At 28.1% G+C, this 25459-nt stretch overlaps 1 protein-coding gene across 1 annotated transcript in view; it reads left to right on the forward strand.

Annotated features, from left to right (window-relative positions):
- Positions 1-525: 525 nt before the first annotated feature.
- LOC101237497 (eukaryotic translation initiation factor 4 gamma 2) overlaps positions 526-25459 on the forward strand; it is a 42125-nt gene continuing 17191 nt past the window's right edge. The window contains exons 1-12 of the mRNA XM_065789530.1: positions 526-638; positions 738-896; positions 2721-2823; positions 2914-3024; positions 4145-4211; positions 6366-6455; positions 6892-6950; positions 7454-7564; positions 9391-9501; positions 10034-10105; positions 18782-19056; positions 21657-21898. Of these exons, the coding sequence (XP_065645602.1) occupies positions 6431-6455; positions 6892-6950; positions 7454-7564; positions 9391-9501; positions 10034-10105; positions 18782-19056; positions 21657-21898 (895 nt within the window). The 5' untranslated portion in view covers positions 526-638; positions 738-896; positions 2721-2823; ... (1 more) ...; positions 4145-4211; positions 6366-6430. The remainder of the gene's footprint in view (positions 639-737; positions 897-2720; positions 2824-2913; positions 3025-4144; positions 4212-6365; positions 6456-6891; positions 6951-7453; positions 7565-9390; positions 9502-10033; positions 10106-18781; positions 19057-21656; positions 21899-25459) is intronic.

A 25459-nucleotide genomic window follows, 5' to 3' on the forward strand; every position in this document is an offset into this window, starting at 1 on the left:
AGTCTTTTTTTATCGCTTTAAGTAAATTTTTAAAATTTTTTTTACTATGATCTTTTGAATCTTTTTGAATTTTTAACCAATTGTGTTATACGTGGTGTTATCAGGTTGGCTAACACCCTGAAGATGTTAGTAATTAGCAAAGTGTAACAAACTAACAAAATCTAAATTTTCCATGAAAATTTGTTGTATGTTTAGATCAAATTAATAAACAATATATCAACTTAAAAAATCAAAATAGAATAATAGATAATAAACTTTACCACAAAATTATGAAAAATATAATCAAACAATGAGTTTAACAACAACAAAAAAGTTGAAAATTATAGATTCAAATACCTTAAATAAATATAGTATAATTCTAAAAATAAACATTTAAAAGCGTTATTTTTTATTATAAATGTTAAACAATATAAGTAAATATAGTTAGATATTTTTAATAATTAATTTATAAAAAAATGCTGTTTAAATAATTGGTATTTTAAAAATAGTTAAAATTAAATCTTTTTTTAGACACAGTTTCATTAATTCGCTAAGCTGGACCGATCTAGTTCAGTATTTTTGCAGTCTTATTCAAAGGAGAGTTCTCCGCAACAATATGAAGTGACATCTACATATCAAAACGGATTTATTAAGAAAGGGTTACTAATTTTAATTTTGCATTTATAAATTGGATAGCTCAAAAAAATTATTTTGGATCAATAATTTGTATAAGTTCTCTTGTTTGCATTTTTTTTTAGATATAAACAGTCTTTATTAAGTTCAAAGCATGAAAATCTGTTAGATGACAACCAGAAATTTCCAGTAAATAAAGCAAGCAATTCTAAAAAGTGGGTTTCTCAACAATTTCTGCATGATGTTACTGATCAAAATGAACTTATTTTACGCAGAGTTAGAGGGTAAGTCATATGATTCTATGTAATCTTTTTTATATATTAAAAACTTAAAGTTATAAAAAAATTAACTTTCTCAAAAAATATGATAATTCATAATATTTACATGTAGATATAATTTCTTTTTAAAAAGATTATGTTTAAAAAAATCATGTGAATGCATTTTTTAAATGTCTGATTTTATGTTTTATTCTGATTTAATATTATGTTTCAAATCTTTCAAGTGAAAGTTCTACATACAGAATTTTATTGAAGTTTTTATGTTTAGTAATTTTAATTAAATAATTAAGAAAAAATAATTAAGTTTTTTTGTTGATATCCTAACTAGTTTTTTGTTCTTTGATTTAATAAACCATGTGTATGCTTTGTTTTTACTTTCATTTTGATTATCATTTTATCTTTTTACACATCATTTATATTATCATTTTATACATTTTTATCATTGCATTATAATTTATATTCAGCCTTATTTATTAGGCGGGGTCTAATGGTATTTAATGGTTTCTAGCCAAATATTGTTTTGTATTATCTCTCTCACTTTGTATTGTTGAATGAGTTATGGAACTGATTATGATTTTTTTGGTGTTTTGAAACAAACACAAAAACATGAAAGTTATCAAGTCCTATGAAAATGCATGGTTCAAAGAGTAATAAAAAGAAAATGCATGGTTAAAAGTATAAAGTAAGATATATTGGCTTTCTCCAAAGAAGATTGGATTTGAGTTGAAACATAAATTTAACTCACTTTTTTTTTAGACTTTCCATTATCATTTTTTATTTAAATATGACATTTAAGGATGATCTTCTTGGTGTTAACCTGTTTTACAGATCAGAACTTTTTTACATGGCATGTATATACTGTATTAATGATCCTAATAAAAAAGAAGAAATTTTTAAAAGTTTTAGAAAGTTAAACAAAAGCCATATGCTGCATTGTTACCTAATGAATAAATTACTAAATGTAAAACTAAACAGTGCGCTATTAATTAGTTTTTTTAATGGTTCATTGTAACAACATCAGTTTTTGCTATGTCTAATAAAATCTCTCCCACAACATCTGTAAATATAATGATGTATAACTATATCTGTCCAACAACATCTGTAAATACACTGAAGTATAATAACATCTGCCCAACAACATCTGAAATTTCATCGATGTCTAATAACATCTATGTAAAAAGTAAATGATTACTACAGATGTAGTTGCATTTTTTAATTATTTAAATATAGCAATATCTGTGCAACTACATCTGGAAATTTTAAAGATATAGTTAAATCTTTTCAATTGTGTTAAGAATAACTATATCTGTACAACTATATCTGTTTAATTACATTTGTGAATTCTACAGATGTAGTTATATCTTTTCAACTATACTAAATATAACTACAGGATTTTATAAAATTATTAAATAATGATGTATTATTTAAACCAGATGTAGTTTTATATATGGTTTTTTCAGCTGTAGTTACATCTGGAAAAAATTATTAAATAATAATGCATTATTTTAACCAGATGTGGTTACATATAAATTTTTTTCAGATGTAATTACATCTGGAGAAATTTCTTCAAGATGTTATTGGAAAAGTTACCAAATATAGTTACATCTTCCTAAAGATGTTGTTAGGAGTCAATGAATTTCCTGATGATATTAGACAGGTGTTGTTGGAGTAAAAATAAAAGTGCAAATAATCTTGGACAAAAGTGTACAGATGATCTTAGACTACTCTATTGATGTTGTGGGACAGATGTAGTAATCTTTTACCTTTTTAATTAGTTCAGTTTTTTTTTATTTTTCGTAAATGTTTTCATTTTTTTCATTTTTATTTTAGAATATTAAATAAGTTAACACCAGAAAAGTTTGATAAGTTAAGTCAGGACTTGGTACATATTGGAATTACTAATAAAACTGTTCTGAACAATATTATTATTTTAGTAAGTGAGCTTTAATCTTATTTTAGTTTTAGAAATAGGATTAAAATATTGTTTAACTAAATTTTATTTTTAATTTATTTTTTGTTTTAGATATTTGAAAAAGCTATAGATGAACAAAATTATTCAAGCCTTTATGCAAGACTTTGTCAGAAAATTAATAATGAATTACCTAATTTTGACGATCCACCTACTAAAACCAATGTATGTATTTTTAGGACCTTTAATTATGTTTGTAATAAAAAAAACATTTTAACTTTTTCAACAGAGTTTTGAATATAAATTTTTTAGAGGTTTTTAAAGTTGGAATTTAAGAATATTGTTACCTTGAAAATATAATCTAATAGAAAAATCTTGTTGAGGCTCTCCATCTTTTGTATTGCACTTAATATATTAAAATCTTAAAAATAAAATATTTAAAGTGCTGAGTTAATATTAAAGAAATTGTTTAAAAAAATGTTTGAGCTAAATTTTTTTGATTAAAATAAATAAATGCATATCAATAAAACTAAAAATTTTTCTTGGTCCTTGGAGTCTTTAAAATATACACCGCAATCTGCAGACTGCATAGTTTGTTTTATGTGCGCTTGGTTAATAACATTTTCAGTATATGTTATTGTGGATTTTTTTCTTAAAATATTAAAGTTTTTTTTTCTTCTATTTGCCACAATCAGCAAATTATATTTATTTGTATATTTTCTTACTAAATCCCACAAAGTTTTTGTGGTTCAATCAAGAATAAAGTAATATATTTGGTTTTGAGATTTCAGTAGTGAACTCGTTTTTAACAAGTATAAATCTTTATCTAGATTTTTATATTATAAAGTTACTTTCACATCCAAATGAAATATATTTGTCTGTGTAAGAATCAAGTTTATTTTGTAAAATTCGTATTACTTATTTTATCTACTTAAAGTTTTTAAAGTGAGAAAATTTTGTTTTACTTACCTTTTAATTATTATTTGCGCCTATCCAGTGCCATATCCAGGCGTAATTCTATACCATTTGACCGGTATGGGCGCCCAAATAAAAAACTACAATTTTAATTTTATTGATATGCATATGTTATTTAGTTTTAATCAAAAAAATTTAAAACATGTTTTTAATATAAACACAACTTATCTTGACACGTAGAGATCCCTTTAAAGCCAATTGTTTATAAATATAAAAGATAGTCTTAAGAGGCTGTAAGTTTTAGAAATCTTTAGACGCTGTAAGTTTTAAAAAGTAAAACTTGGTTTTTGTTAAGTCCTAATTTTTGAAAACATCTTGAAAGTTGTTAAATAAAATAATTGAAAATTAATTTTTATTTTGCATTTATTAGACATTTTTACGTCTTTTACTTAACCGATGTCAAGAAGAATTTGAAACAAGGTCTAAAGCTTCTTCTGGTAGGTTTTTTATAATTACACTATTACTATTATATTCTATCAAAAAAAGTTTTTTTCAACAATTAGTTGTTATTTTTTTCAGATGTTGAAAGACATTTTAAACTATTTATGAGAGACCAAGTAAAAGAGATAAAATATATATATATATATTTTTTAAAAGAGATAAAATATATATAAATATATATATATATATATATATATATATATATATATATATATATATATATATATATATATATATATATATATATATATATATATATATATATATATATATATAAAGGTGGTTCTAAAAACAACTTTTTTCGAAAATGACTGCTGGCACCCCCTGAATATGTTGTATATAATTAAAAAAATGCTAGATTTAAAAAATTTTTGAATAAAAAATATTTTAAGAGGTTGCTACCGACCCTCGAACATTATATAGGTTCCGAATATTATTAAAAAAAAAGTTTTTTTTTTTTTTGTCATGTTGGGTCTCAAATTATGTCATGTTGGGTCTCAAATGAAGGAATTAAAAGTGACGTATGTGTTGGCGTAAGAATCACTTTTTTCCTTCCGCTCTTCCCAAAGACAACAAACTATAGATCTATATATATATATATATATATATATATATATATATATATATATATATATATATATATATATATATATATATATATATATATATATATATATATATATATATACATATATATATATATATACATATATATATATATATATATATATATATATATATATATATATATATATATATATATATATATATATATATCATAAACATCTCCAGGTTTTCTTACTTCTAACTCTATCATTTTCTCCTGCTACTTCTGCTACCTCTCTACATGCTGATAACCAAACTACTTAAATCTTTTCTGAATAATATGATTCGTTAAAAATTTGTTTTTAAATCTTTGTCTAAAATTATGACTCCTTTTTTTGCCTTGTTAGAGTCAAACCACACATCAATCTGATCATCATCTTTTCTTATTTGGTAATATACTATACCATATAAATACTAAAGTTTATATTATTTATATAAATATGTAAGGATATTGTATGCCAGCATCTAAATAAATAGCAACATATATGTTTATATCCATTTATATCCATATTATAAATGCATAAATGCGCCTTTTACCTAACCTCATGTATCCAGGCAGGTATGGAAGCTTTAACTCCTTTTCATCACTTTAAAGCAAAGCCTCATTCTACTCCACCTTTTTCACCTTCTTGTGCAGTTGCTATATTTAACCGTAATCATTTTTTAAATCTTTTTTACAAGAACATCTCTCTTCAGAACAAATGTCTTTTTATTATTGCAAGAAGTCAGTGTAAAAAGGTCCTTTCTGTTGCTAAGCTTCATTATTCTCAGTTTACTAAATCTTGTAATACATCTACAATCTTGTAGCAAGGTTCTATCTTTGCTCCTGTATTGATTCTTATCTACAATAAAAAACTTCCAGGCAATCTTACATATAAAGTGGCTCTACTTGATGACAACTCAATTTTATACTTATGTTTTGACAAAAAGTCTTCACCTTTTGATCACTTAGAACAAGCAGCCAATTTTTAATCTGAAATCTTTTCTGTAACAGCTTGGGGCTTGTAGTGGTTTAAGGATTTCAACTCTAAAAAAATGAGCTACCATGTAGTTTGATCAACCAAAACTCTTTCTTGCTTGGCTTGTCATTCAGCAAAATAGCATGTGTGTGTGTGAGCTATTTATCGCAACAACAGCCTAACCCTCTCATAGATTGTTTTGAGATATTAGGGGGGAAAAAAAATACGAAATATAATCATAAAAGATAAACCATAAACCATAAAATATGACATTTGAGTCGTCCAAAAATCAAATAAAATGAACATTTATTACATTGTGATCTTAATTCACCTCCCAAGGCCTAGAAAGCCACTACTGTCGAGGAGGCTACTTCAATTGTGGTTACAACCCTCTCCCAACTTTATAACTTCAAAACATGAACCTTAACAAACAGGCCACTGTACGGAGAAACAAGTTGTAAACAATATAAGATCTAGAATATTTCTTTTACTGGATTTTAAGTAAAGTTAAACTTTTGTTATTAATTTGAGAAAGTATATAGTTTAATTTTATACCTTTTTAAAATGTTTTTTTATTTATTTAAGCTTTTGATAAGCATGAACAGCTCACAGCTGATGAGAAACATGAAAAGATCAAAGCAAAAAGAAAGATGTTGGGAAATATTAGGTTCATTGGTAATGATCTTATTTAGTTATTTAGTAATATTTAAATTTTGTAAATATGTAGATATATTGTAAACATATCTAAATAATATTTTTAGTTTATTTGGCTGTCAATGTAATTTTTCTTTTTTTAAATATTCTAAATTTAGTTAAAGTGTAGAATTTAATTTTATCAACTTTCATTTTTATTTTAATGGATTCAAGTATTTTTTATTTGTGTCCATAACACAGTTTTATTTTTAATTTTGATAAAAATAGTTGTAACTGAAGTTATATTACTGTTGTTACCCTTTAATTTTTTTTTTGTTACTTTCTAAATTTTTGTTACTTTTTAATTTTTTGTTACTTTCTAATTTTTTTTTATTAGCCTCTAATTTTTAAGCAAATATTAATGGATAAAAAAAATTGAAAACCATTTAAAAAAACGTTTAAAAATGTTTTTTATCAGGAGAGCTTGGAAAGTTGGAATTGGTGCAAGAAGCCATCTTGCATAAATGTATTCAACAGGTTAGTTTTTATTTCTTTATTTCAGGTTTTAACAATTTTTGTGATTCTATTAATTAAGATTATTTACTTCAATTGTTTTTTATGTAACAGAAATTCTTAAAATTCCAACTGATAACACAAAAATGTTTATTACAATGAAAGCAAAAGATTTGAATTAAACTCTGTTTTTAACAAAAACATTATTTATTTCATATATTATATTCTAAAAATATGTATCATCATGCATGTGTTGATATCATAAAAACATGCATGCATTGATATCATAAAAATATGTGCATGTTCACATTGTAAATCAAAAAAAAGTCAAACCTATAAAAAACCTATTTAAAATACCTATAAAAAACTAGATAATTTGTTGAACTCTGCACTGTAGTAATGTGTTCTTGTAGTACTGTAAATGTGTAATTATGTGTTTTTATAGCAATGTAAATATGGTGTATTTATGTGTTCTCATAACAACGTAAATATGGTGTAATTATGTGTTCTTAAAAAAATTTATTTAGTGTCTTGCTAAGAAAAAGAAGACATCATTGTCTGATATGGCAGAAGATATTGAATGCTTGTGTCAAATAATGAGTACTATTGGACAGAGATTAGATACAGAAAAGGCGCAAGTAGGTTTAAACTCATATTTTCATAATTCAATTTTCATAAAAAAGCTGTATGCCCTATGTTTTTGAAATCATATCTATTAAAATAAATGCCTCCTGTAAATAATTTTCATGCATGGTTTGTAATTTTTTGAATTTATCTGATATATAGTATCTGAACATCTGACACATTACATTATAAAAAGACAGTAATGTTATATATATATATATATATATATATATATATATATATATATATATATATATATATATATATATATATATATATATATATATATAATATATATATATATATATATATGTATAGATATATGTATATATATAAAAATTGGAGTTATTGATGATGTTCAGTAAAAACCAAATATTGGTTTCAACTTAAAAATAGCTCAGTAGCTCTGGTTTCAATTTAACATATTTATGTTAATTTTTAAATTACAAATCAGATCTGCTGTGAGGAAACCTTTTTTAAATTGAACTAATGTAATTTTAAATCATATATTTTTAAAATAGTTGTTTTTTTTTACTGATAACTTTTTAACTTGTTTGGAGGTTTTTTTTTATAATCAAATACTTAACTGGCAGAGAAATTTGTAGGTTTTTTTATTTAACATCTATTTTTTATTTAACATTTATGTATTTTTTGTTTCAGTTTTTTAGTATAAAACAGTTTATTTTTTATTTATCATTATAATTATTTTTTTAATGTTAAATCCGAAGAATCAATGCTTCATTTTTAACAAATTAAAAAAGTGATTTTATTGGTCTATTTTATGTCACAAAGTTTTTGGTTATATAATTAATACTAAAATTAGAAACTATTTTTGTGAGTTGTAATTTTTGTGAATTGATTGAGAAGTCAAAGCACTCTGCATATGTTTTATTTTGCGTTTCCTTGAAAAAAACTTTTCTTTTTTAAATATTTTTATCCACTAATGATGACAATAGCTGCAGTAAAACAGATTTCTGTAGCTGAATTAAAACAGGTTATTACTTTATATCCACATTCATATATTTTTAAAAAAAAATTTTCATGCAAGATGATATCCAGCATTGTCATTAGTTCATGTTTTTGAATCTTAATTCTGGAATTTAGCAAATTTTGTTTTATACTTTGAAATGTGTAATACATTTTCAAATGTGTAAAGTTTTTGTTGATCTTGTTTTCTTTATTTGACCTTTTTCACTAATTTTCTCACTTTTTAATTTACTTCTTTTCCTATTTTATTTTTTTAATAATTTTAAACTTATTTCCCCTCATTCAACTAGTACAAGGAATCTAGAGCATCTTCTATTTCTTGAATTCCAGTATTTGGAATCCATGTAGAAGATACTCTGTATTCCTATAAATATTTGGCAGTTTGTTTATCCATGAAAACCATGTTAATACCGAAATTAATTTTTAACAAAATTTTTAACAAGTTAAAGTTCAGAACACTTTTTTTCTTGTTTTCAGTTTTAATAATATTTGATATATTTTTTATGGTTATTCATGGTCTCACTTCCATATTATATATGAATGTTATATATTCAGCCCTCGGAATTAGGGTTGGGATTCAGCAATGCTGACCTATTTGCGACCTTAAAGTGTTTCAGGACGGCAAAAAATTGCCGACCTTATTTCTATGTTTTATGGTAACCCCTTTGTGTCAAAATTTTTTTGCCGACCTGATGCTGACATCTACCACTTTGAAGTCAGCAATTTATTGTCGACCTTATATTTTCTAATTCTGAGGGTTGTATATTTTTTATGATTATTCTTCCTTTCAGTTTCAGTAATAATTTTTATTAAGTTTCCAAAAGGAGTAAAATTAGTTAATTTTTTTTTTAAGAATATAATGAATCAGTACTTTGAGAGAATTTATATGCTGTCCCAGTCTGATGAACTTCCATCTAGAATCCGATTTATGTTGAAAGATGTGATTGATCTTAGGAATCGTCAGGTTTTTTTAAAAATTTAAACTTAAAAAGTTTTTACTGAATTTTTTAATTTATATTTATTTTTATATGTATTTAGTAATGAGAAAAATTTAATCAAATGAAAATTTAATAATATATTAAAATATTTTTTATGGCTGAAGCAAAAAAAAGCCAAATGTCAACATGTAAACAATGTCTTGTAATTTTATTTGTTTGTTGACACTTAACTTTAAAAAGTAACTTAACACAAAAAAATTAAATTAAACTTTATTTCCACTTTATGTGAATATAAAACTAAATAATAGTTGTACGTTTTCTTAGTTTAATAATACCTTGAAATAATTAAGTTTGCATTTAACTCTAAGTGTCAATATTGTCAGATTTGTGGGCCTTGACTCACTGTTGACATTTGACACAATGGCATCTTTGTAAACATGTAAATCATGTTTTTATGTTGTGATAGTAAATATAATGTGATTATATCATGATTATTTCATGATATCATTGCATCATAATATTTTTTTGATGTCACTACAGACTTACATCACAATTTAGTGGCAGCCTAGACGCATTGATAAAGATGGTGTTCCTCGATCAGTATCACAGATGAGATGGGAAGTGATGGGAGTATGTTTAAGTATTTTAAAATGCACTATTTTTTTTGAGCTTGTTTGTAAGTAAAATTTATTAATAAATGAATATATTGTATATTTGCACAATACTAACCCAGTGTTGTAGCTAAAGAGGAGGGGGTTGGGCTGATTGGAGCAAAGTCCTTTTTTTTAAACTTTTTTTAATTTTTGAAAAGGCTTAATCCATTTTAAAAATTGTTAATATATTTTAAGCTAATTTGTTAAAAAAACATTTTTGACAAAATATTGAATTCCTTTTTTATACTCACTTGTTAGTATGTCTTCAAAAATGTAAATAAATGTTTAAAATCTATAATATGTTCAAAATCTTTAACACGTTGTGTTTAGTGAAGGCTTAGAGAGAGGGTTTATTTAATTTTCAGAGAATGGGGGAGGTAAAAAAAATAATAAAAGCTTCTTAATCTTCCCTCTTCTTAATCTTTTACAGCTCCACCACTAATGTAAGCAGTAAAAAATAACTTTTTATTGTAATTAAAGTTTCATAAAAATCTTATGGTTTAACTAATAGTGCTGTGTATTAATACTTATTTATTAGTTATGTGCTATAAATACTTATTAGGGTGTATCGAAAAAAATTTTTTTTTAATTTCAAATTGTAATAGAGCAGAAAAGTTGCATAATGATATAAAATAGTAATTGTTCCAAATTTTTTCAAACCTTTTTATGTCTTCAGTTGTTTTTTTTTTAAAAAAAAACATGTTTTCCGTAGTAAATGACCGGGGCTTTGGCCAGGGCTAGGTTTGATAACACATAGCTGCAACCGGGGCCAGGTTTATGACCAGGGCCGCATAAATATTGATAGATCCTATAAAAATGTTATTTTTAATTAAAATTTATGATATGAGTTATAATTAAAAACAATACTTTTATAGGATCTATTAATATTAATGCAGCCCCGGTCATAAACCCGGCCGGGGCTGAATTAAAATTGATAGATCCTATAAAAGTATTGTTTTTAATTATAACTCATATCATAAATTTTAATTAAAAATAACCTTTTTATAGGATCTATCAATATTTATGCAGCCCTGGTCATAAACCTGGCCCCGGTCATGGCTATGTGTTACTAAACCTAGCCCCGGCCGAAGCCCTGGTCGTTTACTAGTTTTCCGCCATTTTTTACAACAAACAAAAATAACAATATGAATATATTAGATATGTAATAGAGTTTAAATATTACACAATGACTCAGTTAGAAATGTTTATAATTTTTAAGAAAATATTTGAGTGTCTTCAGTTGCTGCTAGAAAGCTGGGTTTTTACAAAAAAACACTGTTTTGTGAGTTTTTACCTAACAAGCTCCGCAGCCATAATATTCTATTGAAATTTTAATAGAGAGGAAAAGTTCCTCTGAATAAACTTTAGCTATTACAAAGTTCATTTATCTGATTCATTTGTCTGAAACTGTGTAGAATACAGGCATTATATTTGCAATGTAAGTCTTGCATGAATGAAGCTCTCTACTAACCTAATCACAACTTGATCTGAAGCCTCAGTTACTAGTTTGATGTATCTCTCTACTCCTTGAGTGTGGCATAGAAAATGTTGCACACCTGGAACAAACATTTGTTAACATTTCTATTAGATTTTCATCTTAAATGTGGACGGTATTTGGGAGTTCATTGAGTTCACATTTTCGCCAATGTATTAGGTCTATGTAATCTTTTGCTTTGAAATTGATTTCGGGTATGGAAAATGCGAGCTTTGTTTGCTTTCATAGACCTTGCTTTCATTATTTGTTTTAATGCCAATTTTCTTAGGCAAGTATTCAATATCAAAGCAAGAAGCATGTTTTCCGGATGCACAAAAAAAAGTATTCCTTTGATGGTAGTTTTTATGTTACTACTGACATACCTGGATAAATTAATGGTTAGCCATAAATGTCTAGCACTTTATGTGCATAATGGATTAAATCTTATATTAAACCATATTTGGTAGTAAACTTTAATAAAAAACTCAACAATTTCTTTCAGTTTGTGTGATGGTTTGCTACATCCAACTTAATACTGCAAAGTTTTGCTTGCTGTGATCACCCAGCTGGCATGGTCAAGTTTTCCAGGATTTCGGTTAGCCAAACTGGATGGACAATAACCTGAAAATACTGCAGTGTATATATCCACAGTTAATATTTTTGGTCAAAACTAAGAGATTTTTTGTCCATTTTTGGCAATGTGACAGTGACAGGAACATAATTTTTTTTTTTTTAAACATCTCCGCTTCCAACAAAGCTGCAAACAGCCACTAATTAAAGTTGGAAGTTACTGAAAGAGAAAAGATGAAGATTGTAGAGCAAGATAACGATTGACTGACGACTTAAAAGATTGCAAATTATATGAATCAGGAAAGCAAGATGAAGGATGCGAATTCCAAAGAATTGATGTTCGAGGAAAAAAACTAGACGAATAAGCGTTTTTGGAGCACTTAGGAACAGTCACAGAAAAAGGATGACACTTAATTGAATGACAAGTAACACGAGAATGAATTTTAGTAGATGGCACAAGAGAAGCTAGCTCTTTAGAGCAGTGCCCATTATAGTATTTGTAGAAAAGAGAAAGAGAAGCAACATTACAACGATGTGATAATGGTTAGAGGTTGGCTGCAAGAGCAGGTCCAACTATGTTTACAATGCATTTTTGCACCTTGTCTAAAAGAGAAAGGGCATCATTAGAAGATCCGCCCCAGATATGGCAACAGTATTCCATACAAGGTCAGATTTGAGATTTATAGAGATAGAGAATAGAATCCGAAGTGAGAAAGTGACGAGCTCGATAAAGAAATGCAACCTTAGCAGATGCTAATTTTGCAACTGATTTGATATATGGTTTCCAAGAAAGATTGGAAGTAAGAGTTAATCCTAGAAGATGAAGAGTAGGTGACTCATCGAGTACATCACCGTTCATAAATATAGGAAGATCTAAATTATTGCGATAACGATTGGCTGAGTTTTATCTGAATTAAAGTTCACCAGCCACTGTGAGCCCCATGCTGTAGCAGAAGTGAGATCCTTTTCAAGCTCAAACACCCCCTCCAAGCAATCAGAGGGTGTTGGTTTCTTATCACGACAAGAATAAATGGTAGTATCATCAGCAAACAATGCCACCTTAGATGTGAGAATATCTGGAAGATTGGTAATGTAAATTAAAAAGATTATAGGGCTAAGGATTGAACCTTGAGGAACCCCCGAAGTTACAGAATAAAAAGAAGAGTGCTGTCTATCAAGGACAACTTTTATGCTACGATTGGAAAGGAAGGATTCAATGATCTTGAAGATGTTGCCGGGTACACCATAAGAAGAAAGCTTATGTTGAAGACCAGCATGCCAAACTTTATCAAAAGCTTTTGAAATGTAAAGAGCGATGGCCTTAGCCTCTCCACCTTCATCTAATGTACGATAAAACCTGTCAGTTGTTACTGTTAGCAAATCAGCTGTAGAACGAGAAGATCGGAATCCATATTGATGGTCAGAAAGTAAGTTATTAGATTCAAGATGAGAAATTAAGTGTTTGTTAATTAAAGAATCTAAAACCTTGCTTATGATAGGAAGAAGACTTATGGGGCGGTAGTTAGATGAATCAGATCGCTCTCCAGAATTTTTGAAGATAGGGATAACAGATGCTGCTTTCCAGCAGGCTGGAAAACAAGACTCTGATAAGCACTTGTTGAATAGTTTTGAGAGTATAGACGACAGCTCCGGAGATTACTTCTGCAAGACAATAACAGGTATGTTGTCCATGAAAGTAACAGTTTCAATTGGCAATCGCAGCAGCACAGTGTGAGGAAAACCATGGAGGAGAGTGAAGCTTAACCTGGAATTGTCTAGAGGGAATAAAAGATTCCATGCCAACCTGAATCCACGAAGTTATGTAAGAAGCACATTTGTAGACAGGAAGACGAAAGATTTCTACCCAAGGGCCATCACGAAGAAAATCACGGAAAGAATCCCAGTCAGTGTTACTGTAGTTGTAAGAGGTTCGATAATAGGGGGATTCAAGTGATGAAGAAGAATGAGATATTAGTTTTAGAGAGATCAAACTGATCAGAAGAACCTAAGGGTGAATGTGGAGAAACTGAGCACCGACTAGGATCGGAAGCAAGACATAAGTCAAGTAGTGATTTGGGTTGTCAGGAAAGTGAGTTGGAAAGTTGACTATTTGAGTTAGGGATTGAGAAAGGCAAAAGTTGTGGGCTTTAATGCCTGCAGAGTCACTGACACTAGAGCCAAGCCAGTCAGAGTGGTGAGCATTAAAGTCACCGACAACAACTATATTAGCTGATGGATAAAGAGAGAGGACTTGGTCAATATGATGAGAAATAACGTCAAAAAGAGTGCAGTCTTGAGATGAAGGAGACCCATATAGAACAAAGAGAAAGGCAATAGAGTGAAGTGGTGCTAAACGAAAGCACATGAAAGAATAGTCTGTGGATTCAAACCTAGTTTCACGACAAATGGTTGAATTCTTACGATTTTTTTACTATTAATTACTATTAATTACTATTTATTACTATTTATTACTATTAATTACTATTAATTACTATCAATTACTATTAATTACTATTTTATAATAAAATATTATTAATTACTATTAAATACTATATAATTATAATTACTATTAATTACGATTAATTAACTGTTGGCAAGGTTTAATTATGTTCCTGTCAGTTTCACAATGTTTAATTTTTCTTCGATTAGTCTATACCATCCATTAGGTCCACACATAGATCCATCAAATTTTAATATTAGATGCTGTAGAGGCAGTTTATTTGCATGTAATTGGCAGATAAACCAGTGGACAGATCTTTTTAATTTTAACTGGAATAATGCAATAGCACCATTTAAAAATCCAGTATTGACAACTGTTTTGTCACAACCCATAGCAACTAATTTGGATGTATCATTGTTGTTTTGAGTTTAAAATGTTCTTATACTTGTTTTAATGCTGTATCCATGTCCTTATTCAGTCTCTACATGCCTCAGACACTTAGTACTATAACTACATGTTCTTCTTTAGTACATTTTTGTATTCTTTTCTCTTTGTTAGTATTAATAACAAATGTTGTATCTTGAATATCATTAGATTCCAAATAAGAGTGTCATCAGATTCCAAATAAGAGTGTCATCAGATTCCAAATAAGAGTGTCATCAGATTCCAAATAAAAGTGTCATCAGATTCCAAATAAGAGTGTCATCAGAGTCAGAATGTGGAAATGGAAAATGAAAAATTGAATTCTGAAAGCCGAATTCTGATATTGCTTGAGCTTATATGCCTGTAATAGTACAGGGTGGGGCAGAGGAACTTGCTTATTTGAATTAGCCTTCCTGAAGTGTGATTTGTTGCGATAACTTTAAGGAGGGGCTTAATCAAGAGCGCAAACTGTAAAGTTTTGTTTATATGATGAGCCGCATTAATTTATAATTTTTTTTCTTTGCAGTAGTCATGGAATGGACGAATGTGGAACGTGCTTTTGAGGTTGAGGCATATTTTTCCTGTGGTAAATCAATCATCGCCACACAGCGTGCATTTCGTTGGCACTTCCATGTTGCACCTCGCGGCCGTGTTCCAGGACGACAGTCATTTTGTGGGTGAAGAACTTTAGGGAATCTGGAGATGTGAAGAAGAAGAAGCCTGGTCTCCAAAGGACTGCAAGATCTCGGCAGAACATCGAAACGGTGCAGCAATCCATCTTGAAGTCTCCCCGACGATCTGCCCGCAAGCATGCATCAGCTCTTAGGTTATCAGCTCGTTCTGTTAGATGGATTCTTCATGAGGAATTGAAGTTCCATCCCTACAAGATTGTTGTTGCCCAGGAACTGATTTCTCGGGACTTCTATGCTCGTGAGGCTGCATGTAGGGCCCTTCTCAACTTGCCTGATGACATGCTTGTGTTCTTCAGCGATGAGGCGCACTTTCATCTTTCTGGGGCTGTGAACAAGAAGAACATGCTATATCAGAGCGCTGAAAACCTACGAGAACTTCACCTACGACCTCTACACTCGCAATGTGTGACTGTTTGGTGCGCAATATCCCGAGTTGGAATAATCGGTCCCTGATTCTTCCAAGAAAATGAGAGGACAGTTTCGGTGACATCTGAGCATTACGTGACGATGTTACAGGATTTCTTCCTGCCAAAACTGAACGAGATGGGCTTGGATGATGTTTGGTTCCAGCAAGATGGTGCAACTGCGCATACATCAAGAGCATCCATGGTTTTCCTGAACAAAGCCTTTCCTGGGCACGTGATTTCTTTGATGGGCAATCTTCAGTGGCCAGCCAGGTCCCCTAATCTTGCGCTTTGCGATTATTACTTGTGGGGACATCTGAAGTTCGTCGTGTACCATGACAGACCCAACAACCTGAACCATATCAAGAATAACAATAATAAGAATAACTTGTTGTGAAGCCGTTAACAACATTCCTATTGAGATGCTGGAAAGAGTCGACACCAATTTCCGGACACGACTGACACAATGTATTGACAATGACGGACGTCATTTGCATGATATCATCTTTAAAACTGGCAAATTGTATAATTTACTTGTTCTTGATTATGCTATTACAAAATTCATTTGTATATATTCAATACTTTTGTTATAATATATGTTTCAAATAAGCAAGTTTCTCTGCCCCACCCTGTACAACACTATGTCGATTTTTTAGACAGTAAGGGACATTTTACTTAGTTTTTTTTTGCTTCTTTGCGTCGCAGCTTAGAATTAGTTTTAATATCGATACCATCCACATAAATCTCTGATTGTTAATATTTTGGGCTTTGGTTTGTCTATAAATTTTGTTTTGTTAACGGACTTCATTATATTTTTGTATTTTGGATTGTAATCAAGAAACATTTTCACAGTGCATTTATGAGATACAGTAGGAATTGATGCTTTTCTCCACAAGTATTCTATTTTTGTTTGCCAGGTTTACAGATATTTTTTTCAAAGAAGGTTGTTTTTCACCACTTTTTACTCTCATTTTTTGCATTGAGGAAAGAAAACTTAGCATGACATGTTTGATTGTTGGCAAGATATTTTTATTTAAGTCTGCTGGTGAACTAAAGATACAACAAGTCTCCTTGTTGCCACTCCAGCAGAAGAAAATTTTGCTATTCAAATTTTTTAATTTAAATTTATTTTTTTAATTAACTAAAATAAATCAAATCAGAACTAATAAATTATGTTGTGCCTTAGATAATACTGATAAAAATGGTTTTCTGCTATTTATCCAAATATTTAGTAGATAAATGATCTGAAGTTGTGATGATAGTAAGTGATGTAGTTGGTGACATAATTCATAAAGTTACCATTATAGTTCCATTTTACACACTCTAATGTAATGGTAATAATCACTGCTGTAACCATTGGTTACAAAATGTTTGGCATAAAACATTTTTACTAGTTTTATTCCATTATTATATGAGTGACAACAAGTGAAAGCATCAACAACATAATTAAAATTAATTTATTTTAAATAAGAATTAGAGCCTGCTATTTATTCTTAACGGAAACTGTATTTTTTTTGGAAACATCTAGCCCTCAAGTGGCAACTGAAGACATTAAAATTTTTTTGGAAAAATTGTAAACATTTTTAACTGAGTTCTTTTACAAATCTAGTATATACAGCTTAATTGTATTGTATAAATATTTTTAAATTACTGAAAAAATGTAAAATTAAAACGTTTACATTTAATTTAAAAATATAACTAAAGTATAGTTTTTTTGATTGTTTGTTTTAAAAGTTCTTAGTTATATTAAATATTTTAAGTAGTGTAGAATCGGCTGATTTTGCCGCAAGTGCAATTTTGCTACTTTTGAAATTATATAGAGAAGAAGTTATTTTGGCACTAATATAATTCAATATTTTTAAATTATAATCTACTATTTGGTTGCTTAAATCTGTTGGTTGTTGTGTCTTTTAAATTTGATTGGATGTTTAATGTTTTTAAATGAAATTATTTTCAATTGCTCCAAATGGTCTTATTAATTATTTAGTTGGAATTGGTTAAAACATTTGTGGTAAATTTGACGTAGGCTTGTTTCCAAGTTAAATATTGTTAAACACTTTTCCCACAAAGTCATAAAAAAGTTAACCACAATTTATAAAAAATATTATTTACAATCTTTTTGTTTTTAATATATTTTGACTATTTTTTATTTATTTGGCAACTGAATTATAGAAGAGAAGTTCATGTCTAATTTAATACAAGCAACTGATTTGTAAGAAAGTAAATTTTGTCCAACTTGAGTTCAAATTTATGCAACCAAGTTGGTCAAAAACTAATAATAGCAACAGTAATAAAGCAACTTGTTTTTGTGTGCATTGTAGCCTTTCCTTGTTTTAAATGGGTATGTAAAGTCTGTTTTAATATTGACATATGCACACAATATTTTAATTTAATAAAGTAACACAAATATCCAACTTATTTTACACTAGCAAAATTGCTCCATAAAAGATTGTTCTGTATAAAATATGGAGGAAAATTGCTCCATAAGATTGCTCCATATCAGTGTGTAGAACAAATTGTTATTCATGAAAATGTAAAATAAAATAACATTAAAGGAGAAAAGTGGAAAAACTCCCTTGTTTACCCTATGTTATTAATGAAATAATACAAATAAATACTTAAGCATGTTATTTAAATAATTATTTTTTAGTCAGTACAACCTCAATACCCCTACTATCCAGGATTATATGGAAATGGAATGGTTCCTCAACCATTTTTCAGTAAGGATGGTGAAGTCATGCCTTGGATGAATGATCCTATGTTTATCAGTGGTATGTCAGCTTTACAGTTAAACTCTGTTCAACACCAAGAGTTGACTGATGACAACAAAGATATTTTTGGAAAACCTGTTTACAAAGCTGCTACAGTTAACAAAAGTAAAGAATCTGCAAAAGAAACTATAAAAGCTGACCTTTTTGAACCACAGTAATTTTTTTTATAAATATACATATTATAAATACATAGTATTATAAATAAACTATATATATATATATATATATATATATATATATATATATATATATATATATATATATATATATATATATATATATATATATATATATATATATATATATATATATATATATATATATATACACATACATACATATATAGAGGTTAGCATCAGGTTGGCAAATAAATTTGATATCAAGGTTTTTAAAAGTTTTTGTAAATCATTTTGCTAATAATCTTAATTTTTTGTTCTGTAGTCATGAACTTTTATCAGTAGAATCGGATTTAATAAACCAATCTGAGCATTCAACTTTTTTATTTTTTTTATTTTGTAATTCACCTCCCCAAGGCCGAGAAGGCCACTACAGATGAGTAGGCTACTTGTAGTTATAACCCTCTCTCAATTTTATAACTCCAAAACACAAACCTTGACGAACAAGGCCACTGTGTGGAGAGACAAGTTGAGCGCGGTACTACCAGGGATGTGGTAAGAATCGAACTCGATTTATCCAACTTATCCAGGACTTTTGTTTCAAGCATCTATTGTGAAATAGAAATGTAAGAATCAGTTAGTGTCAAACTGATACTTGTAACTGGGAATATTTACACACATCTGCATATGTTTCATCACTTATTAAAAATCTAGAGTTAAAACACTTGACAAAACACTTTGTTTTGTTTGTCAAGTGTTATTTTTTCGGATCAAATAGGTCATTATTTTGTCTTGGCGAGAGCTTTACATTCTTTTAACAATGGTTCTTTGATTTAAATCTGTCAACTTTTTTTATTTGAATCCGTTGTCCACTTTTTTGCTTGTTTTTCACATAAAGCAAGTATTATAACTTAACTAATATATATTAGTTTTTTGGTCCATCATGTTGAGTATTGCACTCAAGTCACCATGTTGAGTGCAACATTTGTATAAGAATTGATTATTCAGAATAATGCAATCATGTTAATATTAGTAAAAGTTGTTTATCTCTGTATCAAAGTCATTAAGTATGTTTAATGTACATAGCTGTAAGGTTTAAAAGCTTAAATACTTTAAAATTTAAACATTTGTTTAACAACTCAACACTTTAAATTATTTGAATAAGTTTGTTACCTGTTAAACATTTATTAAATTTGTTACCTATTAAGCATTTATTAAATTTGTTACCTATTAAACATTTTTTTAAACAAAGATTTTAACAAATGTAAGGTTTCAATAAATATTTATTGAAAAAAAATTTCAGTTTTTTTTTGAAGCCTTACATCTCCTCCCTGACTGTCATTGGCTTTCAAAATATTTTAACTTAAATAGTCATTCAATAAGGTGGTGAATCGACTCAATTTACCAATTCACAGTAATCTTTGGCTCCAAGATTTAGTGTTGCAGCTTAATGCATTCAATAGTATTTCTAAACTTAAAGAGTAATCTTTGAATAGCTGCAGTTCTAACTTGTTTTCTTTTATCGTCGCTGATAAAATATTTTTTGTGTTATCAAAATATGATTTTTACTTTAAAATTTGCTTCATTGCCTCCTTCAATGTTGCATAAATAACTGTATTTCTATTTGATTAAGCAAAATACTGAGTAATTGGCAATTACAAGTTATGTGCAAGGATGGTTCCTTGCACATAACTTGTAATAAATCACATTATTTGGCAGTTGGTGGCACTATTGATAACCATTTGATTAATGGCACTATTAAGTGCCATCAATTGCCAAATGTGTTTTGATTTAGAACCATCCTTGCTCATAGCATTGCATAACTATTGTAACCAAGTCAATAAGTTATTATTCGAGTTTATTTTAGAAATGTATATGCATAGAATACGGTTTGCTTTTGTGAGACATATTTTTGAATGAAACTACTGCTAAATTAGTTGTCTTTTTGCCAATTTCTGCTTTAGATGATCCAGGGCTAGATCTTTTTCTATTAATCATCCCAAATACATATTTAAATAGAAGTTTATTCAAATGGAGTTGACAAATTAGCGACTGCATTGGTCTATCAAGTTCTGTTTTTATTAATTTTATCAATCCACCAAATTTGCCAGTGTTCACTACTGTTCGATTGCATTATAGAGAATTTAAAGAAACGCTGCCAATTTTAATATTAAATGTAGAATTTCGTGTTTTAGAAGTGTTAGATGATGTACATAGCTGCTACTTGGTTCTCTAACTATATACTTTAGTTATCTCTGTTGTTGTTATTGTATTATCTTTTCTAATATCAAAATCACGACAATGCAATTTCAAATTTTTGGATTTTCTCTTAACTACATTTTTTTGTCCAATATTTTCTTTCTACTTTCACTTTCTACTTTTTTTTCTATCAGCCATATTTGATTAATTTAATATACCTGTCTTATATATGTCTCTTGGAGCAGCATTGGCAATAGCATAACCATCTGCTACAATTATTAATTCATTGTAAAAAGTTCTATTTTGTTTACAATTCAAACTTCAGATTCAAATGTTTTATTCGTTATTAGATTCATATTTAAAAATAAGTTTAATATATTAAAAAGCTGAGTATAGTCTTTATTAAGCTTTTTTTTAAAAAAATAAATTTTTTGTTTAGTTACATGAAATCTAAAAAGTTGAATTCAGCTAACACATTAGTTACTTCACAACATGACCATCTTAAAACTAAAATTGTTTCAAGTAAAGATGAGAAGCATCATAACCAGAGTAATATTGTTAATCGCAATAATCCTTGGAATGTTGATCCATTTGTCCCTCATTACAACAAGCCTGCAGTATTTCCTGTGAAAGACGATGTAATCAATACCAAGTCTACTGTTATTCCCAATGCATCACATGGTAATCTTTTGTTATTATATATATATATATATATATATATATATATATATATATATATATATATATATATATATATATATATATATATATATATATATATTTGTATATACATTTATATATATTTATATATATATTATTTTTATTATTTCGGTTGTTTTTAAAGAGTTTTAGTATTATTTCATTTGAATTGTGTTATGAAACTAAAGCACTTATTTAAACACAATTACCAAATATTTTCAGATTTATGACTTAAATATTTTAGAACTTTTTTTCAAATTTTTTCTTTTTAACCAATAAATCTTTTTAATGTATTAAACATCAACACATTTTTATGAAATTTTTATCAGTATTAATCATAAATGTTTCAAAAACTTTCTGATCATGATTTATGATATGATGATGATTGATTAAAAAAGAGTATTGTTACACTGATAATGCTTGTTTCTTTAAAAAAAAAAATTTTAATGACCATGAAAACAAAATTACTTAATACTATGTACATAGTATTAATAGTTAATACTATGCACAAAACCTGCTATCTGCTGCCACATGAACTAACTCTGCACACTAAATACAACATTTTCTCATTTATTGACTTAATGCTAAATAAGAAATATCATTTATGAAGGAACAGACACATAGATACAACTCAACTTGTATGTGAATGTCTTGCTCTATACCGCTTTTCTACTGTCAACTGAAAATGCATAAATCTAATGTTTCAATGCTTCCAATTACACTGATTTGCGGCTGTCCACATGGCTCTTTTGACTTAACTCATTCAACCTGTTTTCAAATCACTACCAGTATACCTGAAGGACAACAACAAAATCCTTGCCATTCTTGTACACAAATTCTACTCACAAATTCTCCATAATTTTATGTTTATAACTGCAGATGCTCATTACACTTACACTCATGAGGAAGGCATTAAGGCGGTGAAGTTTTACATGGATAAGACAGACAAGCTATCTCATAAATGTCCATCTTACTATGTCATCTCTATTATAATTGATACCATACACTATTTTCAAGTTCAATGATCATAATAATTGAAAATTCCACAGTTCTAGCATGGGAACACAAATGGTACCTTGCATCAAACTTTTTATGGGATGTTTTGATTTATTATTACTGAACAGTCCCATACACCATTAAAATCTACAAGCATTTTATTGACAACTTTTTATTTATTTATTCACAGGCTCCAGAGAAGAATTACTAATAGTCAAAACGGGTAGCATCTCAAAATTGCAAAAATGATTTATCTTGTGTTTTTGATTTGGACAGCAGTCTCTTTTTTAGGGGTTTATCTTGAAATCATTGTAGAGGAAGTCTTTTTGTTTAGAGAAATTAACTAGAAATTACTTAATCGAAATTTCAGAAATAGGAGGAAAAAAATGAAAAATATTAAAAGAAAATATTGCTGCCCCATGCCAAACCCTCAGTTGATGTAGTGTCACTCTTTGCGGAAGCAGGCTATTAGATAGTCAATGTATATGATGAAGCCCCCGGCAGCTGGCTATTTCAGTATGACTCATCATCAAAAGAATTTAAACTGCCCTTTTTTTAAATCATATTTTAACAATGAAAGCAATGCATTATGATCATAAAATGTCCAGATGAAACTCCATCAAACTAGATTATTCACGATAAACTAATCATAAACTAGGTTAACTAAGATTATTTTCATCTTTATATGATTTTCGAGGTTTTTGTTTTTTCATTAATTTAATTTAATTTTTTTTATCGAAGTTCTGTCTAATCATTTTTGAAATAAATGATTTTTCATTTTGGTTAGATAAATTTCAATAGAAATTCATTTTTCAAGAAGTTTTTTATCAAGATAGGTATGCTTTCCTATCAAAATATTCATGAATGACTCTATTATCAAATTCACTTTTGACCATTCAGACAATGTCATCCACTTTTTAGACATTGCTATTTACATAAATTCACAAGGACAGATCCACATAACTCAACACAGGAGACCCACAGACACTCTACTTTTCCATTTTAACTCACACCATCTCCTACTTATAAGAATTAGCATTATTTACTCATTATTTATGTGTTTTGTTACAGTTGCATCATCTTGGAATTTGACAATCTTTTTACAGAACTCAAAACACTCACCAGACAGTTAATTTTTAGAGGACATAAATGGATTTAGGATGTAGGATGATATAAATGCTTAATGTATCATTAAAGAAAACATTTCTAGAGCACTTAGCAAGAATTGATTTCAACTTATCCATACAATAAATCCCCCAAAAAACTATTCACCCTTTCTCCCCTTATTACACTTATTATAATTCGAGTAAGTAATTCATGGATTTCTTTTTATGCAGCATATTATCAAAATACCAATATAGTTATTATTTTTTCTTTTCACCTTCTGATCTTGTAATGTATTTTACATTTCTTTTTTTTAATTATTGAGTATATGTTGAAGGTATTGGGATAGTGATCAGAATATGCTGAAGGTATTGTGATAGTGATCAGAATATGTTTGAGGTATTGCTATAGTGATCAGAATATGTTGAAGGTATTGCAATAGTGATCAGAATATGTTTGAGGTATTGCGATAGTGATCAGAATAAAAAAAAAAGCATAAAATCAAAAGTTATAAATGTATGCAAAAAAATAAAACATACTAATACATATCTCTAAAATAATAATACATATCTCTAACATGATTTTCATTGTTGAGTTTGTTTCTATCATTTGTTGTTCCTGTAACATGTTTAACATATGTGTAATATAAGTGTGTATGTTTTATAGCAGAAGATTTTATTGGTTTTATTTTACTCTTTTTCTTATGTTGATTGTTTAGTTTATTGTAGATTTTGTTATGTCTTCGTTTAGGTTGTTATTGTTTTCTTGATGAGAGTATTGTTATTTGTTTTATGTTTTTCAGCTATCACTACTAGTTGTGTGTGATTTATTTGAATTTATTTACTTTTAATTAATTTTTATAGTTCTTTTGAATATAATTATTATTGATATGCTGACTTTTGCTTTATTTATACAGCTATTCACGAAAGTTTAAACGATTACAGAATTTTAAGATCTAATCTTCGGTTTTTCTTGAATAAAAATCTAACGGAAATAGATATCAAAATAATTTTTTTTTCCAATTTGGTAAATAGTTTATTTGTTAATAGAATAAAAAAAGTAGGTTTCGACTCATCATTGTTTACTCAGAAATTTCATTAAAAGGTAGGTGATACAAATTAAGAGGTGTCACAAAAGTTTAAACAATTTTATTTAGGATCAATTATTTGCTAATTAATTGATAAATCTGATGCGAAAACTTTTTTTATTTTTCAATTAAGTTAAAATGAGTAGTTTACAATAAAAAAATTCATCACAACATCATCAGGCAGCTTTTAATTCATTAAAAATCAACTTGAAATATTGTAAATTTCAAATTAATTTCAATCGCGTGCAAATGGGTCGAAAATCAGTTCTAGTGAGATCAAGTGGCTAGTTATTGATATGGCGAGGACAAAATACTTCACGTTTCTGAATATTGCTTTTGAAAAACCATCAAAACCT

This window comes from Hydra vulgaris, chromosome 02 (genome assembly GCF_038396675.1).
Source record: "Hydra vulgaris chromosome 02, alternate assembly HydraT2T_AEP".
NCBI lineage: Eukaryota > Metazoa > Cnidaria > Hydrozoa > Anthoathecata > Hydridae > Hydra > Hydra vulgaris.